The sequence below is a fragment of the Equus quagga genome, chromosome 11, assembly GCF_021613505.1.
Source record: "Equus quagga isolate Etosha38 chromosome 11, UCLA_HA_Equagga_1.0, whole genome shotgun sequence".
Classification (NCBI taxonomy): Eukaryota; Metazoa; Chordata; class Mammalia; order Perissodactyla; family Equidae; genus Equus; species Equus quagga.
This window is the reverse complement of record NC_060277.1, coordinates 99,059,829-99,076,836: the sequence shown is the minus strand read 5'-3', so window position 1 is coordinate 99,076,836 and position 17,008 is coordinate 99,059,829. Positions and strand designations below refer to the sequence as shown.

General features: G+C 36.6%; 1 protein-coding gene across 4 annotated transcripts in view; it reads left to right on the top strand.

The window, feature by feature from the left end:
- The window catches only part of KANSL1 (KAT8 regulatory NSL complex subunit 1), a 172,826-nt gene that overhangs the window by 102,362 nt on the left and 53,456 nt on the right, over positions 1–17,008 (top strand). For all 4 annotated transcript variants that reach the window (XM_046675107.1, XM_046675108.1, XM_046675106.1 and 1 more), the window contains one exon: positions 11,384–11,525. In XM_046675107.1, the coding sequence (XP_046531063.1) occupies positions 11,384–11,525 (142 nt within the window). The remainder of the gene's footprint in view (positions 1–11,383; positions 11,526–17,008) is intronic.

Below are 17,008 nucleotides of genomic sequence, written 5' to 3'. Positions count from 1 at the left end.
AACCACTGAATTGTTTTCTTGTCCATGTGTTTGTTAATGTTCCACATGTGAGTGAAATCATATGGTGTTTGTCTTTCTCAGTCACTTTGGCTGCTATATTAATGCTGGGTAGTCTGAATGCGGCCAAGGATGAGAACCAGACCGTTTAGGAGGCTACTGCAATAATCTAGGTGGTTTTGACCAAAGCAATAACATTGAGGTGGCAAGAAGTAGTTAAATATTAGATGTATTTTGAAGATAGTGCCAGTAAGATTTGCTGATAGACTGAATGTGAGGGGTGTGTGTGTTGTATTGTGGTGTGTTTGGGGAAGGGGGCGACAAGGGGTTTGAAGTTAAGGATAACGCAAGTTTTTGTCCTGATCGGATCCATCCAGTTGAAGCAGGTTTGGTATAGTATAAGGGATGGGGAAGGAGTACCAGTTTTTAACATAGTAAGTTTGAAATGCTTTTTAGACGTTTAAGTGGAGATGTTGAATAGGCAGAGGAATCTGGAATTCTGGGGAGCAGTCTCTGCTAGAGATAAGAATTTGAGAGTCAGAAACGTAAATGATACTTAAAGCTATGAGATTGGATAAGAGCACCTAGGAAGTGAGTGTAGAAAAAAACATTTGGAGATGTGGGCAGTTGGAGTCTTAGAAGGAATTCAAAAAGGCAAGAGAAAAACCAGGTTAATATGATGTCTTGAAAGACAAGTGAAGAAAGTATTTTGAGGAGGAGAGTGATCACCTGTGTTAAATACTGCTGGTAGGTCACCGATGATAAGGACTGAGAATTGGGCGTTGGATAGCACAGTGGAGTTTATTGGTGACCTTGACTAGCAGTTTCAGTGCAGTAGTAGGGGTGGGAACTGGGATTTAGGAGATAATGGGGGAGAGAAATTAGATATAATGAGTATTTGTTGTAAAAAGGAAAGAGGAAAAGGAGTAATAACATTTCTCTTGGCCTCTTATTGTTAGCTGAACTCCCGATTGATTGCCTTTGCTCTTGCTGCAGGGCTCACCTGGTATGGTGGGTGGGAGAGTCAGGAGCCTGACTGGGCTGCTTTTTTTTTTTTTTTTTTTTTGGCTAGTTTGGAAGTCAGAAAGCACCAGGTTACCTTCTGTTGAGTGTGATTTTTAGATGCCGTGTGACTATGTTGTTCTTCTAGTCCTGAGGTCCCTAACCAGTCCACCTTCCTCTTTCCGCCTTTCAGTTTTTCTTTGCCTGCCTCTTGTTTTATTTCCAGGGTTTATAGTTGTGTTTAGCAGGGATGAGCTGGGAGCGAGGAGTCTACATCATCTTGCCTGGACCAGAAGTTGTATTTATTTTTAAGAACTGATAAATTAAAAGATTGATTTTTGATTCAGCTTCCTTTTCTTGTAGATGTATCCTTTGTTCCTCACCCTCAGTGGCTCTGAGTCATATTTCTGAAGATAAGATCTTGCACACTTCTTACAGAAGAACCATCTGAGAGACTTCTTATTCATGCAGATCCCTAGGACTCACTTAAACTCTTGGATATTTCTTGTACACACTGAAGTTGGAACATCACTCCTGGAGATTGAACATTGATAAGCACTTTTGTTCTTTCATCTTTGAATTAGCTGGCTCAGTGATGGTAGCTAGCTAAGTGGCAGCACTAGGATTTGGCACTTAGTGTTCACTGATTCCGCAACCATACTCTTTCGAACAAGCTGTATTTTATCTATTTTTAAAATGAGGAAAAAAATATTTCTCTATAGGAATTGTTATTATACAGTTAATCTACTGGGCTAAATACAAAGATTTCTTTGATGGTTCTAGAGATGGCAAGAAACAAGTTCTCCCCATGGAATAAAAAGAGCTGGCATCTCCCTTCCCTCCTTCCCCTTCCTCCACCCTCCTCCCTGTCAGTGCACTGTACTGTTCTACTCCACTCTCCTTTAAGGAGCCCAGGACTAGGGACTTGGGGAATGGTGAAGAGAAGTGGATAGTTTTTTTTCTTTCAGTCTTAGTTGTGATGTTTGTGAGAAGCTTCTAAGTCCCCTGCTGCTTACAAGAGTTTCTTTAAGTTGTAAGATGTGATCCTTGTCAGCCTCTTGCTTAAGTGAGAGATCTGGATCAAATAATAGCTGCTCTTATACTTAGGGCTTGTGAGTGAATGGGATTATCTAACTATTAAAGATTTTCAAAGAAGCAATTAGTACACATACAGAATTTGAATATTCTGACCTCAGTCGGATTTTTGAAAGGTTCTAAAATGGAATCCACTCTAGAAAGATGGACTCTAGGCAGAGAAGTAGACAGGAAATTGATTGGTTCACCCTTGAGGGGCCACTCTGGAGTAGCTATTCTTTGAATAACTGAGAGCCTTTCAGTATTACTTTGTCATTTTGCTTTATTCTTGAAACATAACAGAGTTCTGTTCTCTAAAAAAAACAAAGTAACTAGGCCAGTGTTTTTTGGTAAATCTTCATGCTCAGATTCCATGTCCAGTGCTATAGCCAGCCAAGAAGAACTCTAAGCCACTTCCATCCTTTCTTGTTGTGCTGTATTTTTCTCCATTAGAACACTTCTTTGTGTCTAAGGCATTCTGGGTCTTTGAGGCTTCACTTAGATGTTTGAAGATTAAGTAGGATAAGCCATTGGCTAAATAAGTCTCATTTTTCAATATTTCCCAAGAATTCCTTATTTGTAAACTACATGCATGCAGATATCATTGAAAATTGATTTACACTTGAAACACATGGTAGTGCCCATAAGAAGGCATGGATAATCTAGTTGAAGATCAATCATGTGTGTGGTATGACTTGGGAATACAGAACACATACATAACAAGATAAGAGGATCACACTAAGTGTGAAGAATACAAAGTAATGAATCGTCAGATACAGTTCACCAAGAAAGACTTTCCCAGAGAGAGGTGAGTTTTAGGAATATAAGATACTCCTGGACCGTTCAGGTTGGAGACTTGAATGGGGTATGACAGATTGGTGTATTGTGCTTGGCAGATTATATATTATGTATATGTTATCATGTTTAATAAGAGTCTAGGGCAGGGGCCGGCCCGGTGGCGCCAGCAGTTAAGTGAGCATGTTCTGCTTTGGCAGCCCAGGGTTCGCTGGTTCGGATCCCAGGTGCAGACATGGCACTGTGTGGCAAGCCATGCTGTGGTAGGCATCCCACATATAGAATAGAGGAAGATGGGCACGGATGTTAGCTCAGGGCCAGTCTTCCTCAGAGAAAAGAGGAGGATTGGCAGATGTTAGCTCTGGGCTAATCTTCCTCAGGGGAAAAAAAAAAGTCTAGGGCAAGCCCCAGTGGCCTAGTGGTAAGTTCGGTGCATTCCACTTGGGTGGCCTGGGTTCAGTTCCCGGGTGCGGATCTACACCACTTGTCTGTCAGTGACCATGCTGTGGTGGCGACTCACATACCAAAAAAGAGGAAGATTGGCAGCAGATGTTAGCTCAAGGCGAATCTTCCTCAGCGAAAAGAAATAAAAATTATAAGTCGGACATGTGGGCGTTGAGGGGAGTTTGAAGTACCTTAAATAGTTCTTTAAAAATTGGGTGTGTTTTAGTACCCATGAACATGTGGAAACTGAGTATACAAAAGTACAAATAATTTATCAGCTGATCTTCAGAATAGTAACTAACAAACTAAAGGTAGTAGAAGTGTCAATTTATAAAGTTCAAAAGTGTGGACTTCGTAACAAGGATTTACTCAGTATGATCCACAATGTGGGAGATTCTAAAGGACAGATAGCTCTGTTTCTTCCACAAATAAGTTGCAAGGAAAAAAAGGAATTCTGTTGCAAATTTGAGATATATTAACCAAATGCAATATGTAGATGTTTTTTGACTTGGACTTGAACAAACCAGTTGAGACGGTCCAGGAAATTTGACCAATAACTGGATATTTGACAGTAAGGAATTACTGTTTTTTAAGTTATGAAAGAATACGTATGTATATTTTTAAGTGATTTATCTTTTAGAGATACATATGGAAATATATACACATGTAATCATCTGATGGCAGGGAGTGGCTTCAAAATTAATCTGTGAGGATGGGAGGTTAATATTATAATTGAGGAAGGATTGGCCAAGAGTTGATAGTTGTTGAGGTTAGTTGATGGTTACGTGTGAGTTCATTATCCTTTAGCTTGTGTTTGAAAATTTTCATTTAAAAAGAGTCTAAAGTAAATGAACATGGGCCAAGATAAGGACTGCTTATATTGTTTCATAAAATTAACATGGATTACAGAGTTCTATGTAATCTGGCCTCCCCTACCTATGTCCAGTGTCACCTCCACGATTTCTTCCCTTTGTTCACTTTCTGAGCTCCAGCTATATAACCTATATATGTGTCATTTCTTCTTCCTAAGACACACCACAGTCCCGAGTATCTTCTCTCTTCGTCTCACATCCCCTACCCCGCGACCCCTCAAGTTTGCCTATCCGACTCCTAACTTATCTTTGGAGCTTCAGTTAAATGTGTATGCTACAGAGACATCTTACAGATCCCCCAATGTAAATCTGAAGTCATAGTTATGATCTCTTAGCTTACATTTTGGGTGATTGTTTGTTTATTAACATTTGTCTTCTCCGTTAAATTCTAAGCTTAATGAGCCACAGTTCTTGTTTGATGTTATTATATCTCAGCACCTAGTATAATTCCTGGTAAATAGTAGGTGCTTAAATAATTTGTTAAACGGAGCGGGGACAGGAGGAAGAGTTCATGGTGGGTTGAAAGCTTGGTTGAAATAATCTGCCAAAATACACAAATCTCATTTCAATTTCAGAGGTAATCTGGTTTAAGCAGTAAGACACAGGGTTAAATGTTCAACCCCCAGTCTTTATCAGGATGAATTTGCAGTTTAGAATTGGCTCTGGTACATTTGTTTCCTCTTACTACAAACCTCTCTAGAAAGCTGATGTAACCCACTTAGAGTGACAGATGCAAACTGTCTCTTAAGCTATTATCATCTAAGTTTTACTTTACAGCTAAAATGTGGGATATTTGATGCTAGACAGTTTGGTTCTTTTTTTCCTCCTGTACTTTATGTCTTTCATTTCTTTAAATTTGGGCAGAGAGTAATGTCACTGAAGTTGTGGCTGAATACAGTGTCTGTTCTAAGGAAATGCTTGTGTTTTTCTGTTTAGAGTGGAACTTCCTTTAGATGACTGTGAAGACTGACCCTCAAGAAATTCAGTTTTGTTGCTAACTGTGAAAACACCTATTGCTTGCATTTGTTTGCCTCTTTGAGATTTCTTTTCATCTCTTTATTTCTCCTCTTTTCCCTTCCTCTTTGGCATCTTTTATAAGGAATTGAAATCCAAAGTTACATTTATTAAATAGGTGTTCTTTTCTAATACACATGTTGTACTTTGCAGTTAGTATTACATCATTTTATGACTGCAACAGTTCTGCGAGGCAGATGTTGCTGTTATTTCCAGGGTCAATTTACACGTCTCGGATCATATAAAGTAAATAAAAGTGAGATCTTGGCTTGACCCTCTCTCTTCCTGCTCTTTCCTCTACTCGTTTCATGCTCCTTTTGAGCTCGGTAGTGAATACTTGTATGTACATTTGGGGTTTTTTAATGTGACTGTCAGTAATGTCAAGATTTTCTATTCCTGTTCCGTAGGGCCCCTAACTCTTACCCTGGATACTGTGAATCTAGGAACTGTATGCTCTGGATGTTCGGAGATGATCTCAATTTTACTTACTCTAATTCTCTTGATTTTATAAGTCATCTAAAGAATTTGGAGATTACAGAATTTAGGTGTCTCAGACTTTCTTGTGTGCTTGGAAGTAGCACACAGCTCTGTTGGATAATTTATCTGCCAGTTTTTGGCTGAAACATAGTACTGTGTAACTTGCTGTGACAATTGTACTTTTAATTTGTTAATAGAATCTTTGTTTGCTTAATAAGGGAAGAACTGGAGATAGGATGGAAATCAAAATCAAAGAAGGTCTTTCCAGCATATTCGTTGTTACTTTCATGAGATTTCAAAAAATTTCTAGATCAGGGAAAAGTATAGTCTGCCAGCACTGTTCTACTTGACTGACAGATTTTTCCGTCTTGGAACAGAACCAGATGACTTGACTTAGAGGCAGGGCTAGGTCAGCTGTCCACGTGCTTCAGTGCTTGAGCTTTTAGCACTACTTTCAGACAAGTCATCTTCTGCTGTAGTTCACCTTTGAGAAAAAGGAAGAAACTACCACTGCTGTCTCTTGCTCTGCTGTCTGTGGCAGTGCTGTAGGCATTGAAGTCAAATGCCCAGAGTTGAAGTATTAGTAATCTCTTCTGTTGAACTTACTGACAGTAAGTTGGCAGTAAGGAGTCTAGTAAATCCTTATGTTTCTCTGTGTTAGCAGAAATTACATTCCTTAGTCTAAGGTTTTATTTTAGCAAAATTAGTGGTGATCACCTCTTGAATTAAGTGATTCAGATCGTTATCTCTGTGGTGCAATAGAAAAGCTTTTATCAGTGACACATTTGGGGATTCAATGTATAATTTCTAATTTGTAGTAAAAACAGAAGGAGCTTGGACCCTACATTTCATAGAAGTTAAATCTCCTTACATAAAAGTGCCTGGGTTGATCTGTTTGTCCTCTTCTAATGAAACGTTTCCATTAACATTACCATTCAAGATGATTTTAAAGAATAAAAAACAAAAGTTAGTCTTCCCTCCCCCCCCACATTGCCCAACTTGTAAACTGAACCATGAATTTTCCAGTACTTTCCACTGTATAGTTTCTAAGTGTTTATAAATATAGGAGCTCTTTTAGAGGAAATGATTTTTTTGTTCAAGTAAATACAACAAATATTCTGTATTCTGGGATCCCATAGAACATCCTACGTTATGGATATGTGGTAATATTCTACTAACCTTGTAAAAAGAACTACCAAAGCATAAGTTTAGATAGCTAAAAAAGAAATTTATTTATCCAGCATATGCTGTTCTATACAAATAAATATTGATACATAGCTGGCAACATTAAAATTTAGTATTCATGTAGTGTTACAAAAGCAAATGTTGGTGCTATATTTTCCTGCATTTGAGTAAGCAAAAAAGCAATTCGTAGTGTAAAATTTTAATGGGTTTTTATACAGTGAACACAGACAAAAAAGATTTACCAATAAAACATTTATAAAAGCCAGGAGCAAAATAAGAGTTAAAATCAATTCCCACTCAGGCAGTAGCCCAGTACGTGTAGACAAATACTTTGGTACCAAATGGGATAAAGTATACAGTAGAATATGTCAGAAGGCATTCTAGTATCCTGCACAGACACACAGTTAAAGCACTTATTTCCCTAGTTAGGACAAAGTAAGCAACAGGATGAGTTGAAAGATTCATCAGTGTTGGAATCCACATCTTTTCCTTCATAATTGAGATAATGATCACATCAGAAACCAGTTGATCATTATATAAGTATCATTCTGCAACCTTAGTTACATGTTCTTTTGAAGTCTGTATTTAAACTTGTCTCTAATAATAAATCAGTGTCTCTTGTTTTTGAGCTGTAAATTATCACAGTAATAAATTTACCTTTTGAATGTTAGGGGGGAATCCCACCTCTACCTCAGGTAAACTGAGTTTCTGTGGCCTGTTGTTTTTGTTAAGGAAAAAAATGTATAAGATGTGAAGCTCTTACTGTGGCAGTAATGTTTTGTGGTGTTCTCCTCTGCCACTGGGATGGTAACATCTTCATAGCTCAACACAGACTTGTTAACTGTACACCTCTCACCTTTGCTAACAGTTCAGCTTTATGCCCATATTGCTGGTTTTTTGAACATCCCGCTTGGGGTGGAGTTTTCCATTTTTCATTAAATTACAACATTGTGACAACTGTCTATTGAAAATCACTTGCAGTTCTAAACTGTCATGAAAAATATATTTGTAGAATGAAACCTGCTCATAAACTGGGGATTGCTAGTATTCCCTTAATGCTGCCTCTGTTTAGTTAATTAGCCAGTCTCCAAAAAATGTTATCAAGAGGCTCAGTTTTATATTTGTATTTAGAAGAATATCTGTATAGTAGGCCTGTTAGTTTTGACCTTAGAAAACTTGAAAGGAAGGGGCCATTCCTTAATATCAAAGAAAAAAGTATTTATTCATCAAAGTTCTTGTGAAGTGAAATATTTTAAGTAATTTTCTTTTCCTTTTGTATTCTCAGACTAACAGACTATCTGTATAACAAATTTTCTTTTTTTTTCTTTTTTTCATTGATGCCAAACAAGAAAGAAAATTCTTTTGGTGAAGATGTGTCTAAATTCAGAGATAACAAATAGATTTCCTCTTTCCTGCCAATTTAGAGTGCATGGTGTCCTGGAACGCTGTCATGAGAAGGCTTATAAGCTAAGTTCAGGAACGTTGGGAGAGACTGCCAGGATTCTTTGTCCACCAAGGGTGACTAAGGAGGAAGTACTGTAAATTTGCCAAGAAATCATCTGTCCCTTGCTTTGGTTTTCAACATTAGGGTTTTATTTTGGCTAGCCATTCTCAGTTGCTAAAACAAATTTGTGAATAAACTGTCATTAAATGGATGTTATGTTAATTTTATTAATCACTTCTTGGCTTCCACTTGCTCTCTTTTACAATATTTGACTCCCCTTCTACTTTATTTCCTTGAAGACTTAGGATTTGAAAAGAAGCAGAGGCTCTCTTTGGTTCCTTACACATAAGAGAGACAGGAAGAAATAAGGTTTGAGGGGAGTTTAATTAGGAAAAGTAGTATATGATTTACGTTAAGAGCAGTATCTAAGGAGGTTATTGGAGTAGCCCAATGGTGATAGACGAGGACTTGATGCTGTAGGAGCTTCAGAAATGAACCTGTAAAACCAAGAGATTTCGCAGAATAGGAAAGTGGTGATCCTTGGAGAGCAGTGAAAGTTGGAAATAGGTTATGAGGGTTAACCAGCTTTGCCTCTTTTGGAAGAGAGGAGGACATTTTATAGTTCAGAAATAATCCAGAGGTTGTACTTGACCTCTTGAGATTCTTTCCTGAATTTGGGCTGTAACTAGACCTGCAGCCAACGTTGAACCAGATAATTATACTTAAAAAAAGAAAATATCTTTGTATCTTGTACTGATTCCGTCAAGATTAGGGAACTACAAAATGCCTTGCTTCTCACAGTGGTTGACTTGAATGGCTTATATTTGGGCCATATAAAAGTTAGTAAAATACCATTGCTGCTCTTAGTCTTAATTATTATGGTATGGTTAAGTATTAACTCATTTCTAACCCTACTGTGATCAGATTTGTTCTCTTTTACTATTGATGTTATGTTGTATTTCACCCTATCAGTGGACTAGGTTTTATAAAGTTCACTTACAGTCACTTAAAATTTTTAGTAGTGAGTATATATATCCTGATTGGGGGTGGGGCTAAGGGCATGTGATGGCTTTTTGTTTCTTGAAAAAGAATTTTTTGGAAGATTATAATTATAGAATATATTAGATGCCATGTACCCCCTCTATTTGGGAATGTTAAATTGTTGCCATATTTCTATCAGACTTTTTGTTTTTAAAGAGAAGTCAGACATTACATTACAGGTAGAGCTAAAATTCAACTTCTCCATTCTCCTTCCTAGAGATAATGGGGACCCTGATAACTGAATTTGTTGTGTATCACTCAGTTCTATGCATATTTTTCTGCATTTACTATTTGTGTATTGGTAACAATCTTTATTATTGTATGTTTATTCCTTTTAAATTTTCATATAGTTTTTCCATTCCACATTGTTGAGATTTAGTCATGTTAATATATACAGTAATAATTAAATTGATAAACAGTATTTCTTTAAATTCTTTTATTACTTGTATGTATCTATAATAGTACTTATTTTTGTTTAGTATATTTTTAGTTATGGCAATGAACCTGTTTCTTTTTTTTATTGAGGTGTAATTGACATGTACGGTATTATTAGTTTCAGATGTACAACATAGTGATTTGACATTTGTATTCATTGTGAAATGGTCCAACCTATTTCTCTATGCAGAAGAGCAGGTTATGTTCTCGGAAATAGAATTGCATGATGGTTGGATATGCATGTCTTCCACCTAGCCAAATATTTCCAACTTACGCTTCAAAAAGTGATGGTGCCAGTTTTTATTCTTACTGGCAATGTATCTTTTGTTGTATGTTAAAAATTAGCTAAATTTATTTCTTCTTATTCAAGAAATCCTTCTCTGCTGTGACGTCCAAAAGGTACTCTTCTTTGTTAGTTTGGCTTTTCAGATTTAGGAATTCTAAAATTATATCTAGGAAGGGAACTAATTTTACTTTTTCTCTGTAAAGAGCTGTCCATTTCAATACCATTTATTGAATAGTTCAATCTTTCCCCGCTGATATGAATGCCATCTCTTTTATACATCCAGTTCTAAGTTTGGGGGCTCTCTATTCTGGCTCAGTGGTCTTTTTGTCTTTCTAGACTGCCTTAATTATTATAGCTTTACAGTAAGTCTGTAATGTGAGTTTCCATCATGCTTTCTTCAGAATTTCTCTACTGTTGGTCCTTTTTTGCCTTGTAAATTTTTGGATCTGTTTGTCAGCTTCCATTAAAAACTCTGTAGGGAAATTTGATTGGAGCTTATTTGAATTTATAGAGAGATATATATATGAAAATTGCCATCTTAAAAAAAATGTATCTCGCGGCCAGCCTAGTGGCGTAGTTGTTAAGTTCGCATGCTCCACTTCGGTGGGTTGGGGTTTGTGGATTTGGATCCTAGGCACAATCCTACACACTGCTCATCAAGCCATGCTGTGGTGGCATCCCACATGCAAAATAGAGGAAAATTGGCAGAGATGTTAGCTCAGGGCTAATCTTCCTCACCAAAAAACATATGTATCTCACCATTTATGTAGGTCTTTTATGTTTTTCAGGTTTTATTTTCTCTGTAAAGATCTTTTGTGTATAACATTAGCATTTGTTGGTGGTGTGATTAGTGCTTTAAAAAAAACGAATATTTTCTGCTTGTTAGCACATGCAAACACTATTAGTTTTTATATGTTGATCTTGGCAACTTTACTGAATTCTCGATTAGCTTTAATAATTTGTGGCGTCTTTTGGATTTTCTATGTAGATAATCTTTATTCTTTATATATGTCTTATATTAAAGTATAGAATATTTCTGTCCCCTGAAAAATTAAAACAATTTCAGACAAATTGTGTGCCACAGGATCAGGATACTAGAAGGCAATTTCACCTAGTTAATTTTGGAAGTATCTGTATGTGAAGAGTTTTACCCATGTATGTCCTGTGATGGACAGATGTGTATATATAAAATCTTGGATTTTTCTTGGCACTAGAGTTGATCAGTATAAGGGGCTTTAGGTGTTAAAACCTTCCCACCCCCATTTGGTATAAATGCTGCTGCTACTCTTGGATTTCACTCAGTTTATTTCCTTTTAGGAGGCGCAGGTCAGAATGGAGATGGGCTGCAGACCGAGCAGCTATTGTCAGCCGCTGGAACTGGCTTCAGGCTCATGTTTCTGACTTGGAATATCGAATTCGGCAGCAAACAGACATTTACAAACAGATACGTGCTAATAAGGTAAGGGATAAGTGTCTGGTCTTTTTCAGCCTAGCTAAAAACTACCATTATCCTTTTTTTCCCATCCCTCAATTAATCTTACCTATATCAAAGAGAATGGTTTAATATGATCTGATAGAGTGGTTTAATTTGTTTAAGAGCCTGATGTTGCTTAGTATAGTGCAGACAACACTGTTAGAATATGTTAAATTGAACATGTGTTTAAAACGAAACAGTTTGTATATCTGGACTAACAGGAAACATAGGAAAAAGAGACTATATAATGTAAGCCATTGACTGCAACTGTCATTTGTTGTATTTATGGAAAAGTGGTGATGACTGAGGATTTTCATCTTGCTTTTTTTACTTAGATGCGTTTCTGTTTTACCGCTAAGCTTCCATTGCTTTCTTGATGAAAAAATAGCGTTTTTCCTGAAAGGTGTTTAGGGAAAATTAGACATTGGCAAGTAGGATTTTTATTTTCCTGTGTCCTCCTATCTGCAGAGGACTTATTCTTACCATACAGATTTTATCTTTGACAGTAACACTGTGTGTAGTTTTCTTTTCTTAAAAATCAACTTTAAAAGATGTCCTCTGTTCAGTTTGGGTTTGATTGAAGGATAAACGTGCGTGTAAAAGATGTGCCTGTAATAGTGCCTATGTAGCAGGCACTGTTCTCCTTAGTAGGGTCATAGTGGTAAATAAAAACCCTAATTTCATGGAGCTTATATTCTTGCAAGGTATTTTTTGTTATGAGCTCGATGCAGTTGAGCTGCCTGACTGGACACTTGGGTCTAGATAAAGAATCTACTCCTAGAAATAAGTGTCACGACACTTTTGTCCTGCCTTAGTGCTGGTCAAAGTCAAGAAAATTGCTGTACTGTGAGGTTTGTGCATTAAATTAATTAGTAGGCCAAAAGTTAAAGGATGACCAACTGAGAAGGTGAACAAAATTATAAGAGTTTGAAGTAAAAGTTCGACAGCCTCCTGTATATATCATTTAAGCTTTTATTCCAAAAATTCCACTGGAGCTTCTTCCAGTTTCTTTTCAAAGTGGGTTTATATATAAATCTCTAAAAGTTCAGTAGAGTGTGTTATAATTGAGGGCAAAGTCCAGAGGATTTACCTGTTTTTCCTTTTTTTAAAAATAATTTGTTAAATTATCCCTATCCTAAGGGAACAAATTAAATTATGACTAACTTCTTTAAAAATTAGCTGGGGCAAATAAGGAATGAAAACTAAAATCATTCACCAAGGGTGGTGAATATTTAACCTTCCTTATCTCTTCTTCACACAGGAAGTTGAGATTTCTAGAACATGAGCTGGAATGGTGATAAGAATAGCTAGGAGATGATTGGATATGCCTATCCTGAGGAGAGAGATGCAGTCTTCTCTGTCAGGGACACCTCTTCAGTGTCTGTTTCTAGGTTATTATGGCCAGTAGTAGTTTTTATAGCCAATAGTTAAGTGGAAATTTCCATATTTGAGAGCTAAGTCTGTTAGTAACAACTGAGATTAGTACAATGGTAGTCATTTTTGTTGCTTTCTCTCTTTTATATACATTCATAAATATTTGTGTGTTTATGTATATGTTATGTTATATTAGTTCTCCACTATAAAATTATTACGTTTCATCAACCCAAAGATGCTCTTGCTTGTAAGATGCACTATTGTTTTGTGTACCACTAAGAAATTATTTCAGTTAAGCTAAGACATACCATCAATTAAGATGCATCTTGATATAAAAGATGCTGAGATGTGAAAAAACATGTCTTAGAATTGATAAAATACTGTATATCAGTTCTTGGAAACTTGGAAAATACTGGAAGTATGAAAGAGGAGGGGAAAAAACCACCATGAGATTATCTCTGTACCTTTCTCTCAGTTTTGCTGTGAACCTAAAACTGCTCTTTAAAAAAAAGAGACTGTCTTTAAAAACAAAACAAAACCCAAACTCAAAATTAACTCATGTGAACATTTGGACATATTTTCTTCCACTGTTTTTTTTCTATGCATGTAAATAATTTCTTTAAACATTGTCATGTTACATGTGGACCCTAAACGTTTTCTGGGAAAATATTTTTATTGGCTACATTATATTACCTTTCCTGGTTGACTATTTTAATTATGCTCTTTATTAAAATTATATTATAAAGCATGCCATAATGAACATATTCATCTAAGTCACAACATGGTTACTTCTATGTTCTTGATGCATACTCCAGAGAAGTATTTTGTCAGTATGCCTCAGTTTACAGTCTCAGTAGTGCGAGAAGATATTCTTTGTCCACCTTTGGTTCCTCTTTATTCTTTAGCTCATAACTCTGCAAGTGATGACAGCAGTTTTAGGGAACTTTCAGAAGTCTTAGATATTTCTAAATACCTGGAAAGTAGTTATTCTGGAATTTTGTGTATATGTTGATTATCCAAGGGTTTTATCATTCAGGGCATGTAACATATTAAAGAAACATCAGACTTGGACTAGATAATCTTTGGTTCTAGTCCTAGCTTTGCTACCATATAGCTGTGTAACCTTGGGAAGAAAAGTCACTGAACATTTCTGAGCTTCAGTCTTGTCGACTGTAAAGTAAGGCATTCTAGATATAATATGTTTTCTTTGTCTGAAGTCTGAATGCAGTGTTTGTTACAAAATTCTGACAGGAAGAGTAAAAGTAGAATGATAATTCCCAATAAGTAATATATCAAGAAAATTCACAACTTTATTAAATATTTATAGGATGTCTTTTTAAAATAAACGTGTTAGTTTCTTGGTGCTACCATAACAAAGAGCACAAATTGGGTGGTAAAACTTAAACAACAGAAATTTATTTTCTCACAGTTCTAGAGGCTAGAAATCTGAAATCTAGCTGTAGAGAGGGCCATGCTCCCTCTGAAGATTCTAGAAAAGAATCCTTCCTTGCCTTTACCTAAGCTTCTGGTGGTTCTGGCAATCCTTGGTTTATAGCTACATCACTCCAGTTTCTGCCTCCATCTTCACTTGGCCATCTTCTCTATCATTGTGTCTATGTCCAGATTTCCTTCTTATAAGCACACAGGTCATACTGGAATTTAGAACCCACACTAAAGGCCTCATCTTAACTTAATTACATCTGCAAAGCTTCTGTTTTCAAATAAGGTCACATTCATAAGTTCTGCATGATAGAAATATTGGAGGGACATTATGTAACCCCGTATAACAAATGAGCAATGGAATTTTCACCCAAAGATACATTAACATAGATTCTGGATGGAAAAGGAGATGAATGGGAATAGGAGAACCCTAAAATAACTTTGTCTTCAAAATTGATATAAAGCAGTTGAAGTTCCCATCTTCATAGAGTCATAAGGCGTTGTGGACAGCTGTGTCTTGTCTCAGTAGCCCAGGATGGTTCCTGTGGAACTAGTCTACAGTGAGGTTACTAATTTATGGGTAGGGAAGGTTGATCTACTCAGAATGAAATAGGGAAGTGAGTATGTGAAATTGCATCATAATTCTGTATTACAAATTAAGAGGTGATGTTTTCTTTATCTTGTGCTTTGACCATATATTATCTGAAATTGGTAAAGGGGAAGCAATTAACTCAAATATACAACTTAGTTTTTTTCTTTTCTTTTTGCTTGCCCTGTATTGTAATCAGGCTTACTTAGCACAGTTCCTTCTACTATCTCTTCCTTTTTTAGTTTTGGTTCTTACTGTTTTTTTCTTCCTTCTTTTGACTTATGTAGGACAGCTTTGTGTTTCCACAGAGGAATAATTTACAAAGATATATTATGACTGCATGCAACTGTGACCCATCCCAATTCTTTTGGTCTTTATGTAGGAGTTCTCTAGGCTTGGGCAGCCTGGGTATGATCCTGATTCTGACTCAGGAGTGGTGGTGAAGGATGGGGAGAGTCACCCGGCCTTTTTATCTTGGCCTCTGCCACTTGCTGTCTATTTTTCAGTGCAACAGCCCTGAGGTTATGTCCCCAACAAGGCTGATGCCACAGCCATGCAGCAGTGACCCGTCAGTGTAAATCCAGAATGCTAGGGAAACCTAGCTTGGGTTTGACATGACAGATGTGGAGTGGAACTTTAGGAAGTTTTGTTTGCTAATAATAATCTTTCCTTTCATGACTATTAACTTTATTGAGTACATTTTAGGGAATTTTAAGTAACCGTGTAGATTTCTGTGAAGTCTCACTTCCATCAGCCTCTTCACTTAGGCTCTACCTGTTTTCTGCTCTCACGGTAATTTTCTCTGAACTTCTGTGACAGCACTGTCATTATACTATTTTGTGTACCTATCTGTCCAAGGTAGATGAAGATAAGCTCCGTATGAGTGGAATGTATTTTGCAGGCATACCTCAAAGATATTGCAGGTTTGGTTCCATACTGCCACAATAAAGCGGATATTGCGGTAAAAGCAAGTCACATGAATTTTTTGGTTTCCCAGTGCATATAAAAGTTATTTCTGCTCTAGACTGTAGTCTGTTAAGTGTACAGTAGCATTATGTCTAAAAAAACAATGTACATACCTTAATTTAAAAATGCTTTATTGCTGAAAAATGCAAACTATATTCTGAACCTTCAGGAAGTTGTAATCTTTTTGCTGGTGGAGGGTCTTGTTAGAAAAGAAATGCAATATCTGCGAAGCACAATAAAGTGAAGTGTAATAAAATGAGATATGCCTGTATTTATTTTCTTATTGTTAGGGTTTCATAGCACATGATAGACACTCAATAAATGTCACCTGAGTGAATGAACTTTAGCTATTTTGATGCTTTTTATTTGCTGATCCTCCTTTTAGTTGCTTTCATCCTTTTTGATATGAGATACAGTATAAATGATCTATTGGTTGGTATTATACACTGTAGTGAACTTAATTTTTGGTGGGGAAACAATGCATAGATGAACGTTAGCTGCGTCAGCATAACACTTTAGCACATATTTGCAAAAACAGATTTGATTAAAATTAATATGCATTGAAAAGACTTTTGAACAGATTAATGGGAGCTCCGTGCTTGCTGTCTCATAGGCCAGAAACCTTGGCTTGGTCTCTGGCTCCCTTCCCTCACATCCCAAGAAGCATATTTGCATAGCTAATTGGTTGTTTTCAAATGTATATATATATCCAGAATGCAGCTACTTTGATCCAACCAACTGTTCTCTCTGCTTCTCCTTTTACCACCCAGTAGTCTTCATGTCAACACAATAGCTAGATTGATCCTTTTCAACCATAAATAAGATCATTTTCCCCTTCTGCTTGAAACTCTCCAATGACTTCCCATCTGAAAATAAAAGCCTAAATACTTAAAATGAGTTACAAGGCCCTGCAAGATTACGTACCTCCCCTTACCTCTTCTGGCATCAGCTCCTACCATAAATTCCACTTGTTCATTTTACTCCAGCCATGCCAAATTCCTTGCACTTGTTAAAATCATGAAGCTGGCTCCAACCTAGCAACTTTTGCATTAGCTCTTTCCTCACATATTCCCAAAGTTTGTTCCCATGTTGTTTCAAA